The sequence below is a fragment of the Zymoseptoria tritici genome, chromosome 15 (assembly GCF_000219625.1).
Source record: "Zymoseptoria tritici IPO323 chromosome 15, whole genome shotgun sequence".
Taxonomy (NCBI): Eukaryota; Fungi; Ascomycota; class Dothideomycetes; order Mycosphaerellales; family Mycosphaerellaceae; genus Zymoseptoria; species Zymoseptoria tritici.
Genome location: NC_018204.1, coordinates 314,433 through 339,948, shown reverse-complemented (window position 1 = coordinate 339,948; position 25,516 = coordinate 314,433). Strand labels below are relative to the sequence as shown.

Sequence of the window (25,516 nt, the reverse complement as noted above, 5' to 3'; positions counted from 1 at the left end):
CTCGTCCGCTCTTCGACGCCTCGATGGCATTGCTAAGCGGCATCTTCGGGTTTCTGCTACATAACTCCGGACGTGGACTCCCCTCTATCAGGCCGAGCAGTCGCCGTCCTTGTGCCTCCCTTCCGTCGCAAGCCATGATTTCCTCGCCCTCAATGGTCTTTTTGCATAACCCTCCGCTTCGAGCTTTGCAACCACCGCTTTGTACCTAGCTTTGAGAACTCTTGTGCGTCATTTCGAACACTATCTGTATTCCCTTCCCCCTCCCGCACATGCGAGCAACAGTCTCCGCTGCATGGAGATGCCGCTCGTGCCGCGTCCCGAGCACGGCAAAAATCTCCAGCGCCTGCAGATTCCACGCGCTCTTGCCCAGCCAGCGAACAAGAGTCCCACATCGAGGACCGTAGGTGATAGCATTGTTCAGAGCGGTGTGGATCTCGGGATAGTCTTTAAGAAAGGCGGATGCAATGGATGGTTGAATGGCCACGGGGTGGGCGAGGTCGGCGGCCTTCTAGACTGGATGAGCCACTGCGATGGACGAGGTTCTGGCGTAAATGAGTTTCAACATCGATTCCGTAATCGGAGCTGGAGTTTCTCGGCAATGTCGTCGTTTCGGTGTCGGAGTCGTTGTCGGCCTCACCCGCGGGCGATTGGTATGGCCGCCGTGTTTCTGATCCACGACCTTGATACAGGCTCGCCATTCCTTGCCTTGCTCTACCAGCTGTGCTGACGAGAACAAATAGCGCAACGTGTCCGCAGCGAGGCCAGCACACGCGAAAGATGATTTTGCTGGTGAAGCTATCCCGTCGATCGCTACGGTCCAGTCCGGGAGAAAGGAGGCTCGATCGACTTCGGCTTAACCAACGTCTGACACAACCTCGACCGACACCCCGATCCGGGAGCTCTTCGCTGCCATCGTCTTCGCCGTCTCCACCCTTCTTGATAGCTGCGACTATCATCCGCTCCCTTAAGACATCTACTACACCAGCATCGCCTCCGCCACGACACGAACGGCGACGACGACGACGACGAAGCCGGAGAGGACCGACAACGGAGCTTGTTGAATTTGACGGGAGACATTGTACTTTCTCCGAAACTAAATGGAGAGTTCTGGCTGTGGAGAGATGGGGAGGAAGCAGCGAGGGTTAAGGGAGAGGATGGAATGTCGCGTTCGACAATCCGTAGGCAGCTTGGCAGGCCTGGGTAGGAGAACCTTAACGTAGCCAGATCGAGACCGGTGCAGTACGAGGAGGCGGCCCGGCGGCAAGTTTGGCTCGAGATATAGTGAACAATGGAGCAAATGATTTTGGAGCTTGCCTCCTAGCAGTGTTCGATCAGCTGCCGAGGAGTAGTAGCTCTCATCGAACGGCTCTGCGCCTTCCGACTGGGTGAGGATACCTCCATAGCCTTCGTCTCCATCCCGACATGGCTGAGGACTGCGCAGCGATGTGCCAGCGTAACACGTTCATGAGATCTAGCAGAATTTCTGACTGCGGTTGCGCGGTGGCAACATGGCCACATTAAAAACACCACTCCAGGCTATCAGCCGTCTGGTCCGCACGGGATGTTAACAGTCCGTAGCCGAGCTCTCGGCCATCTAGACGTATTACTGGCCAGTACTTCCGGACACCCAGATGAATGAATTCTCGGCTGAGGTCCTGAACATCTAGTCTTATCACCTCGTTATCGGACCTCTCGGAAATCCAGGTGCCATCTCTGGACTTGCCGCCTCGCCGGAGCCACCAGAGCAAATGTCGAGATCTGATGAGCCGAGTTTCCCGAACATCTAGACCGATCACTTTCGGGGGACCGAAGTTGGCGTTGGGAATTCCCAGGTTCTCTCTCTATGGGAGCCGTGCTGGCTATGGTGGGAGCAAGGATGCAGCATGCGGCGGAGCAGGCCGAGGCGCGTGCGTCGATGGTTGCTCGCGATGGAGGGGCAGATGGAGGGGAAGGACGGAGTGGTGGGTTGGAGGAGGGGCGGATCGAGTGGAGGGTGTCCTGAATATCTCAAACTATGCCCTGTGAGTTCCAGTCAGGTGACACAAAGACAAGCAACTCTCCCATGCCTCGTCGGAGCCGTCTCAAACTGACCGGCGCTGCCGTAGTGTCCGCCCTCCTCACTTCTTCGTCTTCGCCTCCACCTACTCCTTAACCCTCTCCCTCTTTAGCAGACTCCATTCAAATTTATCACATGTTCGCCATGGATAGCCAACGACCCGCTACACCCGACCAAACCCACCGATGCACGACCCCATCCCGCCGACGACGTTCAGTAAGGTCGGAAAATTTAGGGACAGGATCCGAGCAAAGAACGAGAAGTTGAAGATCTTGGAGTCGTAAGGGAGCAGATCCGCGCCATAGTGTTCAGAAGACGTCGAGAGGGCTGAGTGTGGGTCGGGATATAGAGAGATCGACGTCGGTAGGGGCCAGCAAAGGAAGAGCAGACCGACAGGAGGAAGAGGATGTTGATGTCCTCCCTCCAGCTGATCAGACAACGCGGCGACTGCCCGCAGGTGCAACAGTCGCAGCATTAACAGCTACCGCCGCAATGCCGTCTTCAACACTCGCCACCGCGATCACCATCCCTGCCATCTGCCGCCGTTTAATGTCCGACGTGAGGACTCTTCAGGAACCGACTGCGAAGGTGCCAGAAGCATCTCCGCGAGCGGGCTAACGCGAGGGGTGGTAACTCTGCTAGTGTAACAAGACTTGCTTCGAACAGAACTGATCTATTCGCAGCCACTTGCAAGTTTGGAGCTTGAACCATGCCGCCGAGGATCTGGTGCCAAAGGAGGAGTGCGGAACGGGAAGCTTTTGTGTAAAGGAGGCTGTATGGAGAATGGGAAGTCGGCGGAGTCACCTCTTGTCATGGATGGACGTTGTCGTTTTCGAAATTCAGCTATTGATTGGGCAGGACTGGAACCTGGCTTGAGTAAATGGTCTATGGTTCGACCGGTGCAAGAGTAAAATGCAACTGTATTGCGAAGATCAAGCCGACGAACTGTTGATCTAAGCTAGAAGTCTTGCCTTGGGTGGCCGATCCGAGGGACAATGCCAAGGCGGACTCCAGGTAGATTTCAAGTCGGAGCTCAGATGGGCCGTCCAAGAGCCCGAAGCGCCAGTACTACGACTTGAGATGTTTCCAAAGCTCTGCTATGTCCGAGTCATATTCCACGGTCCTAGGCAGCTATCGAGAGCCAGAGTAGATCGAGCTTTGGCTGTCGACGTCTGTCCTGCGTGGGAGTGACCTTGTCCGCTACTCGAAATGTGGAGTGGCAAGTAGTGTGCGAGTAGTGAAGCATCGGCCTGAAAGGTCCATTCTTCAAAGTTGCGGGCAGTATTACCGATGGTGACGCCAGCTTAATAGTCGATCCACCCGAGAGTAGAGTCGATCCATTCGAGAGTCGATTCGTTTGCGAGCTACTGCACCGCATGATCTGAGGATGCATAACGTGCCGGCTCGATACATCTCGAAATAACAGCGTGGAATGGGATCGCTGCAGCGGATCTGGTGAATAAGAGTGTCTTATCGAGATCAAAACCTTCCTCACGAATGGGAAAATGACCTGTCAAGCTTTAGACCACTCGGCCAACGCATCACAAAGCGGGGCCCACAAAGAAGCATCCAGGCGTCGCGGTTGACGGGTCTGCGCAGATGCTTACTCACAAGAGCATCAGCCCCTCAGATGAAGAAGAGGACCGTATCTTGGAGGCTGAGCAGACTCAGATTTCAGGATTGAGAGCAGTTCGATATGTATGATGCGACGGTGAGACGGGGTCAAGTGTTGAGCTGAGGGTGTCGAGATGGGATGCATTGCGGTTGGAAAGCATTGCTCGAGGAGCCCATCATTTTGTATATGCGGATAACGAAAAGACAGACAGATTTCGTTTCGTGTCATCAAAGATTTTTCCTCCAAGATGTTTGGTAATTGCCGAAGTACGTCGTCCAAATTGAAGCAGCCAGAGATTGGTCGGATTTTGAAGTGCTACCCGACAGATGACTGCACTCCACTGCATTTCCAAGGACGGCGACGCACTCGTCTTCGCTGTGACTGTCAGCCCGCAACGTCAATCGCGCAAATCGCGGAGGTCGCGCACATGGAAGCGGTGTAGCGCGAGCTTTTAATGGTCTGCTTATCGAGAAGGCGGTGCTCCAGATGAATTGCGCTTGTCACAACATGAACAGAACAGAAAAGAAGGAAGATGACATGTTTATGCCTTCTTTGGTGCCGCCTTCTCCGCGGCGGTCTTCTTAATAGTAGCCTTCTTGGGTGCTCGAGGTGCGATGGACTTGGCGACACTGCCAGAGTTGGTCTTTCCGAGGATTTTTGTCATGTCCGGTGGAGGACGTATTCTGCCGCAGATATAAAGTTTGAGAGATCATGTAGTCTCAGCGCAGGGTCGGTCTTGACTGCCCGTTTTTCGAAGTTGCCACCGTTGCAAAACGATCCGTGCAGCTCCAGTCTTTATCCTTGCCACATCGCGCGGCGACATATTGAGCTATTGGCTTTTGGTCGCGATCCTCTTGGAGATGGCGTTAGCCGGTTCGGCGAATTGGCAATGCAACTTTGGTATGCGCAATAGCGACGATGCTGTTGGTGGTGTTGGACCTTTTGCTGTTCCAATGCGAAGATCCGGTGATAGCAGTCCGCCGCTGGTGACGCTGGCGGGAACGTCGTCATCGGTCGTCGCCGGTGAAGAGCGCATGCTGAATTCTAGGGTCGAAGTACCCGGTTGCGTGGATGAGAAAGAGAAGGCGGGTGTCATCGAGTCCGTCCTCATACCGAAGACGATCGGTCGGACCTTGATCAAAGAGCAGAGTACCTCGTCGTTCGCTGCCCACGGCCGTGGCGACCTTGCGTGTTTGCTGGCTGTGGACCAGCGTGCTACTCGGGAGCTTGACATTGGTCACAACTTCAGCTAGGCAGCCAAAGGCATGATCGTCCAGGGGAATGCATCTTCGATTGTCCCACCAGCCGATCGTTTCCAAAGCATTCATGGTGAGCATCTCACCCTGAAGTATGATCACGTTGTGGTACTGCTCGACTCGATCCTCGCCAGAATCTTCCGCTTGATGTGGGCTCCTTCCTCTCCACATATACTGCTAATGTTTTTCCTTTCGCCATCCTACGCATCGTCCGGGAGTGTTTGTACAGCAGACTGGTAGCGGCCTTCTGGTCTTGCCCGTGTTTTCCGGCCAAATGTGGGCTTTCGGTGGTCGAGTTGACGACTTGTGTCGTTGAAGCACATGATTGAGGTGTCTAATGCGACTAGAGCAGTGGAGGGTTCGGTTCTCAGATCGGTGTCTCAGTCGGAGAGTCAAGTCGTAGGGTAAGGTTAGACATGGTCGAAGTGTGACATGGCGCACCGAGATGACATGGAAGGCTGACGCCGGCAAACCTGCCGAGTTCAGCCGACGATTGGTTCAAGGAATATTCTGTGCAGGGTAAACTTCGGGGGTAATATTGCTGGGACGACCACGTTTCGCCAGATTCGACGACATCTCCCACACAATACCTAGGTAAGGTACCCCTCAGCAACGTTCTTCTCTCGTAAACTAATCCAATCCCTCACGATCGACACACTGAAAGAATCTACCGAACTTCATCGAGCCCACAGCGCATCGCGACAACGACATGGCCGCCTACGTCAATCGTTCATCGAATTGGACAATTGACTGCACGTCGGAGAGAGCGCCCACGACCCGAGCCTTCGATCACGATTAGCTGGACGCCGAAGATACCTACCTACCGCCTACGACCGGAGCCTTGGATCGAATTCCTCAAATCTCACCGAAATCTGGAGCTACCGTCCTGCAGTGATATTCCCTCGTCGAGAGTCCCGTTCAAGACTCCGGAGCGCGCTTATAGCAACCATCCCTCACCTTGATTACTCTCTCGGAAGAAGTTGCACTTCTCTGTCTGATGACCTTTGGGTTTGCGCCACTTTATCTCACTTTCAAGGTCCTCTCCAGCCTACGCTTCTGTTCTACCTGCTACGGCTATCGATTCTATTCTTACGCTGGACAACTTTGCGAGCTTTGTGGGCTTCTTCGGTAGTACGCTCGCTGGTAAGTTGTCTCTCAGGCGAGTGTAGCAGCAATGCCGTCGAAAACATCATCGGCCTGGCGCTTCTGTGCGATAGCCGTGACTGTCATGTGCCGCTAGAATACCCTCAAGATTCGTTCCACACTCGGCAATGCTCTGCCTAGAAGGTGTCCATCATCACCATGGCTTCTACGAGAGCCCAAAACTGCCCGTCGAACCCTCTGGGCCTGACGCATTACTGCGAGACATTTTTGGGGCCTTTGACGCATATGCGGTCATTGGAGATGCGTTCGCTAAGTAGGAGATTGTCTTGAGTGGACGCATACATCAGAGGACGTTCGCGGGGCTCGGAGATGGGAGATGGCGGATCTGCCGACTTGGGGGTTGTACGATTTCGCTTACCCAATTACACATCGTCCGTCCAGGAAGACATAATACCTGGTGAGTTCTGATACCGGCGATGGCCAGCAGTTTTTACACATCCGAGATGGCATCTGCAAAATGATCAAGGCCTGCGCGATGGGTACCACGGCTCCTCTTCTTCGTCTCGAGGTGATTTCTCGTTTTCTACTCCTTTGGCTTTCCTTGGACTGGACATGGATCTGCTTCTTGTATTCCTTGGTCAGCCGGTCTTGACCGGGTCGTGGGATATCAACGGCCGTGACCTCGCAATGATCTTTGCGCGGGAGTTGATTGAGTTCCTCGTGTGCGCCCGGCCATTGGGGCTGGCGATACTTCAAGAGGAGAGAAGTATTATCTGCCTCATCCGTGACCTTCTTACGTGCAAAGCTCACGCATATCTCAACAGATCATTATCGACAATGCCTGTCCGCTCCTGGCGAGCTCAGCACGACGGCGAACAGTATATTATATTAGAAGAAGGACAACATTCTATCATTGACAACCGAAGGTCTCTTTCAGGTCCGAAGTTCCAAGACATGGTCAAGCAACAACCTACCTTCAGCACCGCTACTCGTCCCTCCTCCCACTTTGACGACGCAGAGCTCGCCTATCAATCTACCTAGCCATCTCCAAAGGCGGTGTGGCCATATCCTACTCATCGGCGTCAACGCATTGGAGTGCCGTCCGTCTTGTAACTGCTCACTGCGCTCAAAAGTCGCAGCCTGAGGCTAGCTGATCGTCGAAAAGTCGACGATATGTTGGCCTGGAGCAGGATGATCGCTTCTCGCTCACACCGTCGACATGTCCGGTCATTGCAATGTCACGGCTATTAGCACATCGGCACCGCCGCGACCATGTTGTCCGAGACCCGTGGCGCGAACAGCGGCAAGAGACGCTGCGCAAGGTCTCCTCCCACCATACAAAGGCGCCCGCCTCGAAGAATTGCATCAGGGCATGTTAGTGTTGGCCAAACGTCGTGTCCCAAGATGACCTCTGCGACTCGAACCGAGAGGTATGCTCGCCGCCCTTCGCAGTGATAGTGTAGCTAACGGAAGCGCGGAAGTGCCCTTCCCTGCCCGCCTCAGCCTCTCTCTGCCCGATCAATCACCAGATATTAACGATTACCGACCTACAGCATCTCCCACGTTCAACAATGCCTCTTTTGCTTTCTACCTCCCGAGCATCAATGCAAGCAGTGATAGTCCAGACCCACCAAGAAGAAGCGCAGGCAGCATTCCAAGAAGCAGAAGGCATCAACACGGAACAACATGTCCGCCGACTCTTCCGAGGCGAGTTGATGACGACTTCGTTGTCGAATGGACATGGAATCAGCGCATCGTGCTCGCTTGTAGTATGTTTGCCTGGCTGATGTTCATCTGGCACGTCTGTTTGCTTAGGTGCGACCGGAACAGCCAAACTATCCGATTCAGCGTGACTGGTACCCCGAGTCGGCGGACCTGGAAGTGCAGTCGCTAGCGCATTGTTCGCTGCTGGCACGATGAACCTCCGTTGAGAATTTGAGCTTTTGCGCCTTTTCCGGGAGAGTTAGAGCTCTTATTAACAAGATTGGCAGCTTGATCGGAGTCCATATCAATGCCGGCTACCTTTACTCGCTCCTAGTCATTATTTATTACCTGCTTCCTTACGAACGATGCCGCTGCTTTATAGCGCGACGATGTCTCCGCAGATTTGTCTTGCGGAGGCCGGCAGTTGGTGTCGGGCGTAGCATGTCGCTCCTCCGTGCTTAACGTTGCCCGTCCAGGCACTAGCAGCGCTGGCTCCTTCGCGACGATGGCCCCTTTACTAGGATTGCGACCAGCCGGCGGATCTGGAATCTGAGGTTCAGGCACGACAGTCGACGAAGAAGGAGACGAAGAATGGACCACAGGAACCGACGGAACCAAGACTTGTCTACAAACGAGGCATATTCCGCAGAAGACAGTGAGCGCACACGAACGAGCTGGGGTACGTGGAATGCCCAAAAGTCTCGCCCGTGGATACGCTGTCACTCCCAGGGAGGCTCACAGCACGCTTCAAGATCAGGAAAATCCCAAGCATGGAAAAGCTCCCTCCTACGATTCCTCAGCGATCTCTGCTTTCACGCGCGTGTGAGCAGGACGTTCCGGCGGTGACGAGACGAATGCCGGTTCCCTGCCAATTGCTTCGGCTCCGTAGGTTTCGCCAGCGTGCGGCCGGACAGCCGCCCGGCCTCCCATCTTGCCTCGCTCGTTGGGCAATATCACCGACCGGCTTGTGCTACATCGGAGAGTCGGTCTACAGGTCATCGTCTTGCATTGAGTGAGTGAAGAAAAGTCCACGCGCTCTTGACATGCGGGAGAAAGTAGTATACGTCCCTGCTCTCGAGCATTCCAAGTGGGCTTCACAGGATGTCCTCGATGAACTTGCATGTCTATGCTAGGAATGCGTCTTTCTTCATTGCCGGCGGCACGCCCTTCGCCCAGTCCGCGATCGATGTGCACCAAGGGACCGGCAGTGCACGAAATTGTTGGGAGCTTGTCGGCCAGTCTTTCGCACAAGGTTTGGGTGGTCTTGCACGGCGGACACCAGTAGAGGTACCTGTGGAGCTTTACGGCTCAGTCTCCGGATGTGGAAGCTGGCCTGGACGTTGGCGCATGCTCGGTGGTTGGCGGATGGTGCTGATCGAGGGTCAGGTCGAGGACGTCCTTGGAAGTTGGCAGGATATTTGCTCTTCTGCACGGTTTGAGGTCCCAATGCCTGTAGCTCAGTGCGAGATCAGTGAATAGAAAAGAGAGGGTTCTCTTGCAAAACGGGATGGAGGTGGCGGGAGGATCATAAGGTACAAGGTACCGTGGTGCGAAAAGACGTACACCGCTTAGGCGTCTAGGCGGTGAGAAGCTGACAGCATAAGTAGTACGCACGGATCATGCGAATAGAATTATGGTCCGTGTCTGAAACAAATTTGGAGACTACATGTATTAGCGCTCTCTATAGTTTCGATGGCGTGTGGACGAAGGCTCGTGGTTGGCATCCTTATGTCAGGTCCATGCTCGGTATCGATAAGGTGATGTTTCGTGTGGCAAGACTCTTATCGGACCGGGTCGCTCAACGTCCGCTGCTTGCTCTCTGTCCGCAACTTCCTTCAACGATGCACGTCCACAAGAAGGCCGTATGCCGCACCGACAATCCGCCAGGTGGAGACTCGGTCTGTGGAACTGTCACCTTTGCCGAATGTGCTGGTCATGGCGCCGACCAGTGATCAAATGCAAGCGAAAACCGTGTTGTTTGTTCCTACTGGCGCAAGAACTTCCTCACGCCCGTCCTGTCCTTGGACTACTTCATCGCATCGGTGCTGCTTATCGATGTTGCTGATCGAAGTAGCCGATTGATCATTTGACCTTCAATATAATCGGCTCTCGAACAATGGTCCATGATGCGGTCCCTTCCCGATCGGTTTGGCGAAGATAGGCGCCGGACGAGAACATCTCCAGCTAAAGTAATCGCCAGCTCGGGCCTCGCCTTGGGCATGCGCGTCGTGGGCGGTGAGGTAATGGAAATCGTTGTGCTCGCGGGCATGAGGTCCGGTGTCGGTGTCCTCCTCCTCGGCGGAATCGCGTACAGTATGGAGGGGCTCGGTGGCGAAGTAATGGGCGGTGAAGTGCTCGGCGACGCGGCCTCTGTTGTGACCATTCACACTGTCCTCCTGAATGCCTCCAACTCCGGCACAGCCATGCATATGCCGGGTATCCTTCTGCTTCGTCGTGGTGGATAGATGGGCATGGGCGATGAGATCGAATATTGCATCGGGGGTCGTCAAGCCAATAGAGCAACAGGCAAATGGAATACGATTCGAAGGCATGTACTCCGCAGCGATGTTGCGATAGGCGTGAAAGTTAGTAGCGGTAGCGGTGACAACAGTTTCCGCGACGGCGTCGTGTGTGGATCTTAAAGATGCGTCGCCACCCGTGTGGCGCTGGCGCTTGCGATCATGTCGCTCCTGTGACATCCAGTGTCGAATCGGCTGACGCGGGGAGAATCAGGCGGAGAGAGTAGAAGATGGAGGGATGGCGTCGAAGACGGACAGCAGGTGAGGTACGGTGATGTTGGCTTCCGACGAGGACTTGAGGAAGAGGTGCCTTGCGATGGTAGGACCAAAGTCGCAGTATCCGATCCGCCTCCGTGCTTGTTGCTCATGAATATGGGATTCGCCAGGTGGTACGTCGTCTTCGCAGTCTAAGGCTCTGTGCAAAGCTCGACCTCTTACTCCTCACCGACGGGCGGACAGGGAGAATGATCGTGTATAGGATCCGACGCTCGCCGTCCTTGCTCAATGCTCACATCACTGTCAACGTCACTTCTAGCTGCTGCGCTCTTGTTGATGTTCTGGTTCGCCGAAGTGGGCTCTTTATAGCCAGGAATAGCCTGCGTGGCTGTTGAGCACGACGTCGGTCTCCTAGTATCTTGACGATCGTCTTCCACTTTTCTAGCAAGACCCTTTTTCCTCCTTCCGGATGTCCAGCGCTTGAGAGCTTTTGCACGTCGTGCACATGCTGATTCCTGTGTACCGCAGATCGTGTTCGGCGCCTGCTGCATGTCCCGGGCCGTAAGAGCTAACATGTTGTCCAGTCTCGAAACGTGCACCTTGCCAGTCTTTCTCAAAGCATCAGATCACGTGGCGTGAGAAGACCACAAAAACATCCACATGACCTTGAAGGGTCGATGTCTGCGAGGGCCTCGCTGCTGGCGCAAGGTGACCAACGAGTACTGTAAAGAGCATCTCAAGATGTATAACTCCGAGCCAGTCGATCCGGAGAAGTGCTGTAGCATATGCGTCGACCATACCGCCTCGAGATACTGGAGTGGGATAAGGAGCCGCGGGAGCCGCCAAAAACACGCAGAGCATCCAAAGCTGGCCGCAAGCAGGCGGACTTCTTGCCCCGACTGCACGAAATCCTGCCTCGGCTTGCGCACAGCGTTCCGGCGGATGACCCTGAGTGCAACTTCGAGAACCTCCGCGCACATGTGCCATACAGCCTCTTCGTCGAGGACGGGTATATCCTCAAGCTCTGCTAGTGCGTTCGTCACCAAGTGTCCGAGAAGCTCAAGGCCGGTGACGAAGCGTTCTCGCGCATGGAAATCAGACAGACGGCTCCGGAGTTTGCGAAGTAGCATGCTAACGATGAGCGGCGCATGCGGGACATCAACCTGCCAGCACTGGCTCGCGAGATCGCAAAGGTCGCTCCAGAGGTATAGAACAAAATCTCCATTCATATTCACCCGGTCAAGGTCGTCCGTCGGCGCCGCCGATACTAGAAACGCTTCCTTGTTCAGCTAGGCCAGGAATACGCTGGCGCATTTGCTGGATCTAGGCAATGGACTTGCATTGCAGTGCTCAGCAGGGCCGACTTCTTGCGTGACAGAATTGCCGGTATGCGAGATGATCGCTCGGGGAATTACCCCTGGAATATCTTTTCGGAGAAGTGCTGCACATCCACCTCCCAGTGAAAGGGTCTGAACGATCCCAGGACTCAATTTCTGGCGCGGGACGGTTTCGATGGGTGACACGACCCTCGTTTTTTTGCATCTGCACGATGGCCATGTTTGTGATGAGTTGTACGGATGAAAATGGCGGCCAGAGCAACACCTTCGGCGATCGATCTCGCCGCGCCTACGCGGCACGTGGGAGCTGTGCCTCTGCTTTGCCGCTTCACGGGACTTGCAGCGCAAATTTCTCGTATTCGGCGTCGAGCTGGAACTTGACTCCGGCCTATTGGGACACTGAGCTCGGTCGGAAGTGTATATCCACTCCACGACACATCGGTCGCTGAGAATCAGTCAATCGATATGGTGGTTGTGAAAGGTGTTGTTAGGAATCCTGGGGTCATCGAAGTAAGCGAGCTCGGCGTTGACGTTCGTCTAGACTCGGTCTCACGACACATCGAGCAAGGTGCTATCCAGTGAGCTTGTTGGATTGGATCCTTGTTGGATTGGATTGGCAATAGATTGATTTGGCGGTGTTGGATTACTATATCGTCGTTGTTGGATGGATTGGAGGTGTTGTTCACTACCAATCCATTGCTAATTAGATTGCTAATAGTGTAGGGCTGTAGGGGTTGTTGTTGCACGGCATGTTAAAGACTCTGCGACCTTAAAGGTGTAGTTATCTCTATATCTATTATCGCTATTATTATCCTTATGCTCTTATAATGCTTCTATTCTCGTTGTTCGGACCGAGTAGCAAGGTTACCGACTATGTTACGCTCTATAAGACGAGCCCTCGATTTAATCTAGCTCTTCGTAAGGAAACCTTCTAGATCCGGAGTAGTAAATATACACGCTATGCTGTTATTACTACGCTATGCAACAAGACTCGTAAGGGCAAGTTACTAATCTAGAGGTCCGGTAAGGCGTTGTTATATATAAAGGACTTAAGGAAGTACTACTATTGCTACTACTATAAGGTAGCTAGCATAGAGCAAGTGCTTCTAACATGTAATAATAGCAACAGCCCTACTCTTAATTATTTAGAGACTAAACACTAGCTTAACCGGATTACTAGTAAGCTAATTGTCGGAGGTAGAAGCATTAAGAGCTCGTTCGCTAGTAGTATAGTATACTAGCAGCTTACTAAGGACTATAGTATAAACGAATTTAAGAGCCTTCTCGTGCGCTAGATAGTATATTACTATATTGCCTTCCGGATAGTTAAGAACTAATACTTCCGCGATCTTATTATATTCCTTAGCTCTTTAATAGGGGGGTTTCTACCGCGTACGGCATCGACGATTCGAGGGTAGATAATAGAAGCGTATACGAATAAGAAGGTTGCGGTGTAGCGAGAACTAAGAGACTCTATTAGTAAGATACACCTGTCCTTTAATAGCTAGACGAGCCCTGACAACTACTCGATCCTTAGCGTGTTCGCTTACTTCGTCGATAGTAGAGGGACTCGAAGGACTCGGCTGTTAGTATTTAGAAGAACGTATAGTGCGAAGTCTACTAAGAACGAGGCTACGGCTCTTATAGAGGTAATTAGCGAATATAACCTCTAGCGGAACATCGGATACTTTATGTACGACAACATTAGCACTAATATAGCCGTCGTAGACCTAATCCTAAAGGAGCTCTACCTATACTAGACTACGAAGTAGCGGCTGTTACGTAGACTACGCTGCCTTAGCTATATTACGAATCTATATGCGAGGGCGTTGTTACTCGGCGCTAGAGCTAGTAAGGCGTTAGCGGCGCTAGAGGCTAAGGTAAAGAAGGGAGCGGTAGACGCTATAGACGCTTTCTAGGCTACGAGAGGGCCGGTTAGTATACTCTATAATATAGTACGGTTTATTCGAGGATCGCCGTAGAGGATTAAGCGATTCGTAGGTGTTGTTATTAGTAGAGTTTTAGAGCAATTCGACAAGCTAAAGGTAAGTTTCTAAAGTAGGTCTATACTAGCTAATTTCCGAATTTATAATTAGCCCCCGTACGCGGCCCGCGTAAGGGACTTTCCGCTACCGCGCTCCCGCCGACCCCTTAATCTTTAACCTTATTGCACGAGGTACGAGTGCCAGTTCTATCAAAGACCACAGCCGTCTTCTTCCACCGGCAGGGATCTTTCAAAGGTCTCTTTTCATTGGTTTTCCTAACAAAAAGAGGGGTCCATCAAAGCTCACTTTTGATTAGTCGTCGCATCGTCGCATTCTCGCACTGTCGCATTCTCGCACCGTCGCATTCTCGCACCGTCGCATTCTCGCACCGTCGCATTCTCGCATTCTCGCACCGTCGCATTCTCGCACCGTCGCATTCTCGCACCGTCGCATTCTCGCACCGTCGCATTCTCGCACCGTCGCATTCTCGCACCGTCGCATTCTCGCACCGTCGCATTCTCGCACCGTCGCATTCTCGCACCGTCGCATTCTCGCACCGTCGCATTCTCGCACCGTCGCATTCTCGCACCGTCGCATTCTCGCACCGTCGCATTCTCGCACCGTCGCATTCTCGCACCGTCGCATTCTCGCACCGTCGCATTCTCGCACTGTTGCATTCTCGTACCGTCGCATTCTCGCACATTCTTACCTCGGGCAATGTAAGCTCCCTTTTCGTGCTTCTACGGCAGAAGAAAAAAGATAGGCAAAAAGAGAATTGAACCCGCGGCCTTCCGTTAGAGAGCGAGATTCAAACGCTCTTTCCAATCGGCTAAAACGCTATTCTAACAGTACTATTCTAAAATCCGTGAATATATACCTCTATTCCTTCTACCTCGTGCACATACTTGGACGCAGAGAGTCCGCTAGAAACCTTGTTTCTTATAGCCCTTACTAACACCTTCCTTCTTCTACTAGCTTATCTAAGACAACGACATACGCTAGAACTCGACCTACTATATAATTACGAGAGCTCTCGAGCTATAAGAGAGGATTAAGCGGTTTGTAAAGGGCTAGCTAAAGGAACATAAGGGCGAGGCAAGTTTAAAGGATAACCGGATAAAGGCACAACACTAGAAGCAACTAAATCGAATTTACGACGCTCTAGCTACCTTCGAGGTAGCTATAATCGACTCGTAAGGCAATTAGCGCTCGCTCTATAACTAGTATCCGACTATTAGCTTCCTTTTAGATACTATAGACAACTTCCGTATCGAATTTAGCGAAGAAGCGGCTAGCGACAAGTCCTTCTAGTATCTCTTAGACAACTACAACTACGCCTAGTATAAGATTAAGAAGTACTACACCCTCTGCGATAATATACCGATCCTCTTTGCCGTAGTCTACCTTAATCCGCTCCTTAAGAAGTAGTAGTTTAAGGGCTAATAGACGTAGGAGTCTTAGGCTAGCTAGGCTTCTATAGTTTACGAGCAAGTAACTAAGCTCTAGACTAATAACTATAAGGGCATCTTTATAGCGGCTTACATAATAGCTCTAGCACTACTACTAGTAGAAGATAGTATACAGAGTCGTATACGTAACTTTAAGCGCCTTAAGACTTCTTATAGAGCGGCCGGAGTCGCTCTTAATAAACTAACTAAATACCTATTAGCTAATCTACTGCTAGACCCTTAATATAACGCCGCCGGTAAATATAATCTAGTAGTCGCTCTATTCGACGTCCTTACATAGTAGTACGTACGCCGGATACAATAGCCGAATCTCTTACGTATAGCATTCGACTACCTCTCGATCCCTTTAATAAGCGACAACCCCGAACGATCCTTTAGTAGCGGCAGAGATATAATTACCTACCGCCGTTTATAGCTTAGTAGCGACATTATTAAGGCTTATGCCTTCCTTCGTAGCGTATATAGACCTCCTATTAAGATAAGAGGAGGAGTTACAACACCGGCATTTAATAATAAGGATAAGGTACACAACAACATAATAACGCAGCTAAGAGAGTAGTTATTCTAGCAGTTATTTATGTTAATAACGGTAGCAGACTCCTTAAGCTAGAGTAAGGAACTATATAGTTAATAAGGGCAATAGCAAGCATATAACACTATACAATACACCTTAGGCTACAACATAGCTAACAACACCTTTGGATCCTTATTAGATTGCCTTATTTGGACTGGATATCTAATGGCACTATTAGATCCTTAATGGATTAGATTGGAAGTGACCTCGAATCCAACGCCATCCAATCCAACAAGCTCACTGGTGCTATCGTAGACCTAGCTGATTTCTGCGCTGTTGGTCGGCTGTTAGTGGTGACGTGTAGCTTTGTTGGTACATCGCGATTGACGGTGTGCGTACCCAGTGGCACACTTTTCGACTTCGGTCAAGATGACGAGATGTGGTCCTGCTGCTGACATCCACGCGTGGAGTAGCCGTGGAGTGTTGAGAACGCAGACCTGGTTCTGTCTTTGTCTCGGAGAGGTTGCCAGGAAATATAGTCGTTGTGCTTTCGAGGTTCATGCAATTGGGGTGGCGATGAGCGAGGTGAGTAACGAGGCCGTGGAACAGCTGCCACGGCTGTTGTCTAAGGTTCGCAGGTCGAGCAGATGGCGGCGCTTCTCTTCTGCGCTGTAAGAGCAATGAGACAGTAGTTTTCTGCGTGCCAGTGGTATCTGTCGGTCTTAACACAAGGCCGGCCTTTGCTCGAATGCCTGGGCGAAGAGGGAGGAGGGAGATCTATGCGCAAATCCTCAGGGTTGTATTTGGTCACGCAGAACTACGAATCCGCGGAGAGACATTCTCCAGACACAAAATGCTGCATTGGTAGTAGTGCATGGCGATGCTCCACGATGAGGAGACACAGATCTTCAGGAAACGGAACTTGCCCGACTCGAGTCGTATACCATTGGCCTCTGGCAGTTATTTACAATGGCGTTCAAAAGCAGCAATTGGAGCTGGCGCACTCCATATCGCGGTATGCTCCACTCGCTGAAACGATGCAACCTGGCGTCTTGATGTCTGGGGGCGTTTGGTGGGCGCAATTATATGGACGATGCGTCAAATATGGCGCCGTTCGTGCGCGGAGATCCAGAAGTTGCTGGAGCTGCTGAGCAAACAGTGGTAGCGACGAGATCCACTCTTCGTGGTGCTAAAGGAGACCTTATGCTGTAGAAGGTAGTGCTGCTGCTGATGGGCTCCATGCTCTTGTGCGCGATGTGCTCCGTGGGCGCGCAACCTCAATGTCTGCTGCTTCCAATTCCTGCCGGTATGTCTCAACTGCATCACCCTTGGCCCTGCGACGGCAGCCACGATCATCAGCCACGCGACGTATTTTCCTCCTTTCTCCTCGATCTCTCCAAATCCTCTTCGCCGAGTTTTGTAGCCCCGGCGACCAACCTCTTATGCAAAGTGCCGCTCGGCTCGGACTGAGCCATAGTGCCAAACGTTTCGGAGAAGTAGTCACTGCCTGCGGGCTCGACATTTGAGGCCTACGCAGCTGGCGACGGGATGGATCAAGCGAGGCCGTACGATCGGAAATCAGGGTGATTGCTTCGTTGTTGTTCGGAGGTGAGCGGGCGGAGAGGAAGATGTCGTGGTGAGAAAGGCGCGACTAGCGGCTTTGCCAAAATCCATCCGCTTTGATCAAGCACTGGTGCCAATGGCTCCTTTTCGTCGCATCCTGCGTCCTCGTCCAAATCGGCCGCGTCGGGTGCGTCGCGAGGCTCGATGCTCCGCTCGCCGTCCTGCACATCGCTGCGCTCCTTTTCGCTTGCATCCTGGTCGCAGGTTGTCTAGGCAGTGTTGCAGAGGTGAGATCCTGAAGATCGTCATGTGAGACCCAGTACAGCGCAGCTTTCTTCCTCGAGTATAACTACTGCATGGCCATTCCGCAGGGGGGGTCCGACACGCTCGGAGAGGGAGGAGAAGAACCCGAGTAGCTAAACAGCGGCACCTTCATGCCGGGCGACCGCAGTCGGGTATTTCACAGTGGCCGTGGTTGTTGTTGAGGGTAGTCCTTCCACTTTAAGGCCCAGTCATACCACCACGACTAGCGAATCCGAATCCACCTCGTCCACTTTCAGGACCACGAGGTTGTCGCACTAGCATGTCCTGTCTCGGCATCGAGCTCATCTCGCGCTTTCGTTATCAGTCTCCTGCCCATATCGCCCGGATCGAACAGCTGCTGGGAGCTGGAAGTGGCCGAGGACGAAGGCTCAGCAGGAGAATCCGATCACCGATCTTCACGTAGGTGTGTACCGACCTGGACTGTGAGAAATGCTGTTCGCCGAACGCTTCCAGAAGACAGGAAATGTGTCGAATCTAGTCCCGTGGATCAAAGTCGCCGACTGTTTCTCCTCTGGCCGCATTCAAATCGCATGCTAGACGGTACCATGGAAATTCTGGCGCATACTTGGGTCGAAGCCGCAGGCATAGGGAGCTTGAGCGATCGCCTCGCGGGCTAGGAAGCCGCGGGAAATTGCCTGCTCCCAATTATGCGAATGCGCAGAGACTTGCGCATAAGTACGAAGGACTTTTGGATGAACACTTTGAGGATACCCCGGAGATCGCCGCCGCAGCAACAACAGCAGATTCGCAAAATCTTGAAATTCCTGGAGTGAGGTCCGAACGACGACGCGGAACTGTGGTGGCGACATGTTCTTCAGACTGCAACAATGTTAGCTGGGGTTCCTCGTCACCGCGGCATGAATTCCAAATCCAGACTGAGCTTCTTCGCCAGCACCATCGGACTCCGCGATGAGGCTGTTAATCTTCTCGCCGAAGCCGACATCGTCGGTTTGCTCTGGTCGGGCTCTCGGGTTCGTGACCTTCACTAGATCTCGAACCATCAGACATCCAAAGATGCGACGAACGGCTTCTGTGCCGGCCATGCGACCCGCCGTCGACTCGAGGCAGTTGAGTTGGACCCTCGCGGCCTTCCACAAATCTAGCGTCTGAGTCTGGTTCTGATCGTCGGGCAGACCAGCACCGATGGCGTCGGGGTCAATGAGAAGATCGTACGCGCATGTGCCGACGCAGAAGGATACAGCCGAGGCAAGGGTTGGACCGGACCGCAAAGTACAATGTAAGGCCTGGTACATTTGTCGATTCAGATCGAACCATAAGGTAGCCTTCTTGCAGGAGGGACTATCGCAGCCGCAGCTAACAAGCCGGAGAGTTTAGAATGATGCTTTGGCTGTCGGACCCGAGTTTGACAACAGAAGAGGTCGAAGAGTCCTTGGGACAGGAAATGATCTATCAAGGGCAACGGACGGTGGACAGGGTGTGTATGCGACAACCCTTGTACGAACTTGAACAGAGCGCCAGGAACAACACTGTGATGATGCGGCATCGGCTGTGCCAGATCAGCAGTCTCAGAATAGACAGACCGTCCGGGGCTAGCCAGACGGATCCGAAGTCAGGGGACGTGCCGGGAAGAAGAGGCGAGCGGAATGTGTAACACTTGGCCTAAATACAGGAAAGTTTCTTCAATACCGCATTCAGTACTCACAATGGTCTCCCGGTCATCCTATAAAATCGTCTGTTCAACCCTGAATTGTCCACAATTGCCTCCAACCACTTCCTCTTTCCATCCCGATCCGCCGCCCTTGCCTTTAATCCGTCGTCGTGTCTATAAAAGCAAGAGGAGGTAACATTCGACTTAAAGGCTCTACGAGCTTCGCACAGCGACAACGACAGTGTCAACTTTGTGCATGATCTCGCCGATCGCCTTGCTACTGCGACTCTGCCAGTCTCAGTCCAAGCAACAAACTTTCGGTGAAACGAGTTGGCCATGACTGACCGAAAAATTGTCGGATAGAGAACCCGGAGTTGGAGATGGGAGATGATCCAATCATTTTCAGTTGGACTTCTTGCAGCATACGTATGCTACAAAGGCGACAAGGCACTAAATGCAGTCCGTCGCGCATAGTGTGCCCAGCACCGCAGATGGCATTTGGTTGTTGTCCACTCACTCTCTGACATTAACCCCTGACTGAACCCGCTCCAACGCCGGACAGCACATATATACGCACCCTCAATTCTCCTTCACCTTCCTCCTCCCTTTCCAACCTCACTCGAGATCGACGTCATAATTAACACGGTTCCACGGGAAAGGAAGCTTAAGCGTAGAAGCTGTGCCGAGACATTTCCATGGATGTACTCTGTGCTTCATGAGAGTTCATGCTGATTGAGAAGCACCTTGCCGATCTACGAGAACGCAACGATTGCTAACCGAGGGACTGCTGAGGTACCTAGTATTTCGTGCATGCGTTCTTTCTTGCTCGGCTCCACCAATATGTTTTCACTTACGTCGTGATGTTGAGAAGAAGGTTTGATGGATCTGAGGCGGAATGAATTGAGTTAATGAACGAATGAATCATCCATCACCTTACGGAGGTATGTATCCGCGTGCGTTACTGCCGCCTTGAACAGAAGTCGCGGCGTTGGTTGAGTGGTTACGAAGGTTGCTCCGCTTGTTGCCCGCCTCCTTTGACACCGCGAGTTCGGGCTTCCGGTCGTGACGACGGGATCGACGTTGCAGGCGGGACAACGAGGATTGGGACACATCTTTGCCGGCTGTAGTTGCTATTGAGGTGCACGAAGCCTTTGACATGAAGTTTCAAAACAGCTCTTCTTGGTTACTTTACAACCCCGGAAGAGCTAGAGATGGAGGAGACGATCTTTCTAGGTCGTGAAGAAGCAGATCTAGGGGCGGATGATGCTTTCTGTTCGTTGTTGAGGAGCATTCACCTGTGCGACTGTTTAGAAACAAGTTCACGAGTTGCGTCGTCCACGAGGCTCAGGATCTCCACCGCAGGGCAAAGGTCAGCGTCATTGATGATAGCGATAGCTTTGTGGGTACTCAACTCTGTCTCACGGAGGATCTGCAGCTCCACGAAAGCTGTTTTCGCGAAGACCTTTGAGGGGACTTTTTTTGCTTGAGTTCCGCGACATGTGAGACTGATGTGTCGGGAGTCAACCTCGAGTTGATTCGCAACGAACTCCACTGGCTCACTAGGAAGAGCGAGCAGCTTGGTCTCGCGAGAGGGGTTGCTGGTCGTGTCGCCGCTTTGAGAGTCTTGAGCGGCAGAGTCCATGGATCTTGTAAGAAACTGCGATTGTCCGCGGAAGGACCTCTTGCTCGAGAAGTGGTAATGGCACGTAAGCTAATCCGTCGACGCTTACTGTCGAGAGTGGTCACTGCGCAGAGTCTACGGTCTTGCCTCGAACGGGTTTGGAGGTGCGTTTCGTAGAGGGTCAGTAAGCTGTTTGTCTTGAAATGCGGTTAACACGAACCGTAGCCAGCACCCGTCCTCTACCTTTTCCGACCATCAGTATAAATCAGTCGATGGCATCGCCGATATCATCCAACACCACGGAAATCCATTTAGCCACCGACCAGTCCTTATAGGTCCCGCCCTCGCGCAGCAAAGCGACAGCGTATGTCTTTGCATTTAATTCTCTTGCCAACTGCACTACTGTACGGGACACTGCTGAAGCCACGGACTTGCTAGCAGGATCCTGCTGTATTGCAGAACTACTTGACTTTGGTTGCAGGGTCTCCTTCTTTCTCTCCTTGCCTAAATTGTTCGTCTTAGCGAGTTAGAGTGTGATGACTCTCGGTCTGCATACTGTACCTGATTTCCACGGCCCACAAAGACGTGGGAACGCGGATAGCCGACTAGAACCGCAGCGGAAAATCAAGGGTGCAAATTTGGTAAGTAGTAACGAACGTGAATTGCGGCGAATATAGCCGAGACTACGGCGGGTGAGAATTCCAAGCTCAGGACAATCTGATTGCAGGAACAGCGTAGGGCCAAGTAGTCCTTCATGTTGGCATTGGTTCCGTAGCGAGACCCAGAGAGAGCTTTCTGGCATTTGCCACGTCTTCCGGCACTTTAGACGGTGTTGGCTTCACCGTGATAGCTAGCAAGACAGATTCGGCGTGCGGAGCGCACCGATCGGCTTGAGAGGTTCGTGCCTCCGGCTTAAACTCCTCTTCTTGTAGAGTGCTGGCATCCTATGTTAGTGTCAGACTCCTTTACGACCCTACGATCCATGCAATTCGCCTTCCGATTATGCGCCAAAGCGCAAGCTGCAACTGCTTGGAGCTGACGTAGGTCGATCCGTCGTTGACGCAATCGAGAGCCGAATCGACGCCGTCTAAAGGACCAAAGGCATTGGCCGCAGTGGGATAAGTCCCAGAAGAGATCTTGTCGTGCATGTGCCGAGTGAGTCTCCTCTCCCACCCTCGTCTCCATTTAACTCCTTCACTCCACCACAAACAACCGCGACCTCCCTCCACTTTCAGACTCTGGCATTGACTTGCTCCCTGCTCTTCGATAGCAATGGCAGTTATGTCGAACATCGCCGTGCAAGTCTGTTGAAATGCAGTCTTCAAGCATGCTATCGTCTCCTTCCCGATCCACGATCTCCGGCGTCGTCTCCTCCTTTCCCATTGTGCTCTCCCAGCTCATCTTCAATTTCTCACTTCCCGAAAGGACTGTCGCCCAAGTGCCGCCTTTGCATCTTCTGCTTCCCACCCCTTCTTCTACTTGACATTTCATCCTCTTAACCCAGCCTCCTCGACCTAGTCGTTCGGCATCGTGTCCATTGCCGATTGATGACCATCAAGCGTCTTGGTGAGCGAGCTCTCATTGCCAGTTCACTGAGACGCATCACTCTCTGTCCACCTCCGAATCTTATCTTCTCCACAAGACGCTTGACGGCCGTCGGTTGGTTGGAATTCCGACAAGTTGTAGAACTCGGGTGTTGAAGGCAAGGTTGCAGTCGGCGGTTGTGCGCTCGCACTTGATGATTAGCCAGGAAGGGCTAGGAGCTTACTGCAGCCTTGTCGTCGTTCTTGCTCGCCCGAATAGGGTCCCATACCGACGACTCCACTACATGCTCTCTCTAGTGTTCCAAGGACCAAGCATTGCAGTCCATGCAGAGTGAGGTTCTTGGCCTCGTAAATGACCCAGACATGTTTGGTGGTGGGCTGAGAGGCTGTTGGTGCGGGAGTAGAAGGGTGGGCTGAATTTTGCTGGAGTGTTGGCTGCGAGGAGGATGCGAGCCGAGTTGGCGTCAGGCGGCGTGTATCATGCGGCTTGGTGATGTTGACTGTTGGAGGTCAAGCTCCAGTGTTGCGTTGGACCAGCAGAATATGTCTGTTTGCTTTGGCCGCTGTCCCTACAGCCACGGGATTCTTCACCTTCGACAGCCTCGACGCTTCAGACCACTTCGCGAAGCAATACTGGCCCCGGCCCTCCAGAAGATCCTCGGGCCCACACATGCAAGCGTCATGATCTATAGAACATCCACATCTCAATCAAACAGGACACCTGAACCACCGCGGAGTCATCTCTCGGTACAACCCTCTCAAATCTAATGCAGAGGTCGTGAATGGACTTATTGAACGAGCAATCCGCTCGGCATATGGCCAGATTGTTTGAACGATGGTTCGATCCTTCAACCAATCAATCTGAGCGATGAATCGCTCATAAGCCTGATACTGGCGATTCTCGTTTCCCGGGACAAGGGCGATAGTACCACGGGAAATTTGTTCTCCACGACCGGACGCCAGAATCTCGCGGCTGTCTCAGCGCAAGGTGCTTTCGACGGTGAGATCAGCCTAAAAAGGCTTCGCACAGGCACAACAAGGCAATCGTTTCAAGCTTCTGCACGCAGCACAATCAAGAAGATTGCAGCAAAGTTCAGGAGATCGTGACAAAGCCAAAACCCTTTGCCAGCGTCTTGCTCACCCGGATCGCTGGTATGCAAAGAGTGCAACTCTGGGGGCACCTTCACGGCCGGATTGGCAAGGACACGACGTGATGGTCGGTCTGGCGTACAGGCAGTTTCGGGTCTCGACGATAATCATGGCTCTTCAAAGCCGGGCAGCAGTTCTCGAATGACGGCAGCGTGCCTCGATCAGGCGGTGGGCTCTCTTTCCAGGGAGATGCGGCGTCGTGTCTGCACTGGCATTAGCATCGCTTCCATCGCTGGAGGGATATGACATATACCTCGAGACAGTCGTACCCGATGAGCCGCCGGCATGCGCCATTTCACCAACTCGAGCGTCGTCAGGGCAGCCGTGTCCGAACTGTCGTTGAAAAGTTGCAAAGCCCTATCTTTCTCCATCTGCGATGCCTCTTTCCAGCGTGTCAACGGAGAACCACCCGTCCTCCTCGTAACCTCCGTCGCGAACTCTCTCACCGACGTCGGAATATCCTCTCTGCTCTCCGCTTCACCCAAGGCAGTCGCGAACTTTTTGATGATGATGGATGAGGTCAGCCGATAGGTTTAGCATACACGCGCGACATTCCACTTACGCCGAACCACATTCCCACTGGAATTCGGGCGGAGACGGATGACGTTGTCGAGTCTCTGGTATGTTCCCGTCTCTGGTATTTCCGCTCCGGCAGTGACACGGATCTTCTACCAGGTGACTCGGTCCCGGTCCGAACTCCGCTCCAATTCGGTCATGACCAAGTCCGTTCCAGTTTCATCCAACACATCACTCAAGACATCCCTCATTCCATCCCTCATTCCATCCCTCACTCCAACCCTCCTTCTGACTCATCCGACTCGTCTCCCAGCAGCCGCCCAGCCAGACTCAACCCCAAACCCAAAGACCGCCGCCGTGCGCGTTCGAACGCCGCTCAAGATGTGTGGTGTCCTTCAATGCTGCGAGGCAGCGAGTCTCAGTCGCTTGGGAATCTTCTTGGTTGACCGCTCCGCAAGCACGAGAACACAACTCGGAGATCGCTCGGATCTTGCAAAAGCGTGACGGAGACGGACGATGCGAGGTGGAATGGAAGGTCACCTCGGAGACATGAGGATCTTGATGGCACCGAGAACAATGCTAGTTTAGGGAGCGAGCAGCAAGTGGAAGAGGATTTCGAGGAGGAGGCAGATTCGCAAGTTGAGAATAATGCAAGCTCGGTCGAGGATGAGGATGCTGAACATGAGAGTCCTGGTAGCACTGGGAACAATGCCGGTTCAGAGAGTGAGCAGCGAGGCGTAAAAGTTTCCATTCTCGAGGATGGGGATGATCGGTTGGAGCAGCTCAACGAGGAGAACGTCGAGATTGCTGCAGAGCCGTCCGAAGAAATCCATCATTCACGGTCACCGCCTATGCAGTGCAACCACATTCCATCCTCGAAGCTCGCAAAACACTCTCCTGCTCTCTTACTGCCAACTGTCTACCATATCTAACCTCACCTGACCTGAATCTGACCCCATCTGACCTCGTCCACCTCTACTTCATCTCCTTGCCGACATTCCTCAATTTTCATGCTCATCACATCCATGTCGGCAACGTGGTGATGGGTGATGTATCCAGTCCCGGTCGATCGCGCGACGTCGTCGTCGGGAGCTATAGGAGCTGGCGGAGAAGACGGAGATGGGAGGGTCACAACGATGAGGAGCATGTCCGTGGGGAGGAATAGGAACAGACCTTGCGTGGAGGGCGGAGAATACAAGTGCGGTCTGGACGAGTCTGCTGGTGGACTGTCGGCATGCGGGAGTTGCATATTATTAGCCTGGCTGACATGTTGGAGAGGGGTGTGTCGAGGGTGCAATTAGTAGGAAGAAGCGCCAGCGAGGTCGTTGGAATGTGTGTTGTGTTAAGCAAGGACGACGGTCGTTGGAAGCAGTGCCAAGCTCTTGTCGGTACTGATCTGAGTGAGTACTGAGGTA

At 52.8% G+C, this 25,516-nt stretch overlaps 4 protein-coding genes across 4 annotated transcripts; all 4 read right to left on the bottom strand.

Annotated features, from left to right (window-relative positions):
- Positions 1-4,212: 4,212 nt before the first annotated feature.
- Positions 4,213-4,999, bottom strand: MYCGRDRAFT_97656 (uncharacterized protein; the record flags this gene model as incomplete). The annotated part of the gene is made up of 2 exons (XM_003847279.1): positions 4,213-4,354; positions 4,785-4,999. 2 exons carry the CDS (start codon positions 4,997-4,999, stop codon positions 4,213-4,215), a joined length of 357 nt encoding a protein of 118 aa, XP_003847327.1.
- A 4,829-nt stretch (positions 5,000-9,828) lies between these two features.
- MYCGRDRAFT_97655 (uncharacterized protein) lies at positions 9,829-11,699 on the bottom strand (the record flags this gene model as incomplete). Its single annotated transcript, XM_003847278.1, has 3 exons — positions 9,829-10,425; positions 10,767-11,078; positions 11,271-11,699. The coding sequence occupies 3 exons, from the start codon at positions 11,697-11,699 to the stop codon at positions 9,829-9,831; spliced, it is 1,338 nt and encodes a 445-aa protein (XP_003847326.1).
- A 5,629-nt stretch (positions 11,700-17,328) lies between these two features.
- On the bottom strand, positions 17,329-19,609 carry MYCGRDRAFT_97654 (uncharacterized protein; the record flags this gene model as incomplete). Its single annotated transcript, XM_003847277.1, has 6 exons — positions 17,329-17,607; positions 18,078-18,136; positions 18,228-18,481; positions 18,539-18,961; positions 19,326-19,445; positions 19,587-19,609. The coding sequence occupies 6 exons, from the start codon at positions 19,607-19,609 to the stop codon at positions 17,329-17,331; spliced, it is 1,158 nt and encodes a 385-aa protein (XP_003847325.1).
- Positions 19,610-24,685: 5,076 nt separating this feature from the next.
- On the bottom strand, positions 24,686-25,350 carry MYCGRDRAFT_97653 (uncharacterized protein; the record flags this gene model as incomplete). The annotated part of the gene is made up of 2 exons (XM_003847276.1): positions 24,686-24,776; positions 25,040-25,350. The coding sequence occupies 2 exons, from the start codon at positions 25,348-25,350 to the stop codon at positions 24,686-24,688; spliced, it is 402 nt and encodes a 133-aa protein (XP_003847324.1).
- Between the last annotated feature and the right edge of the window lie 166 nt (positions 25,351-25,516).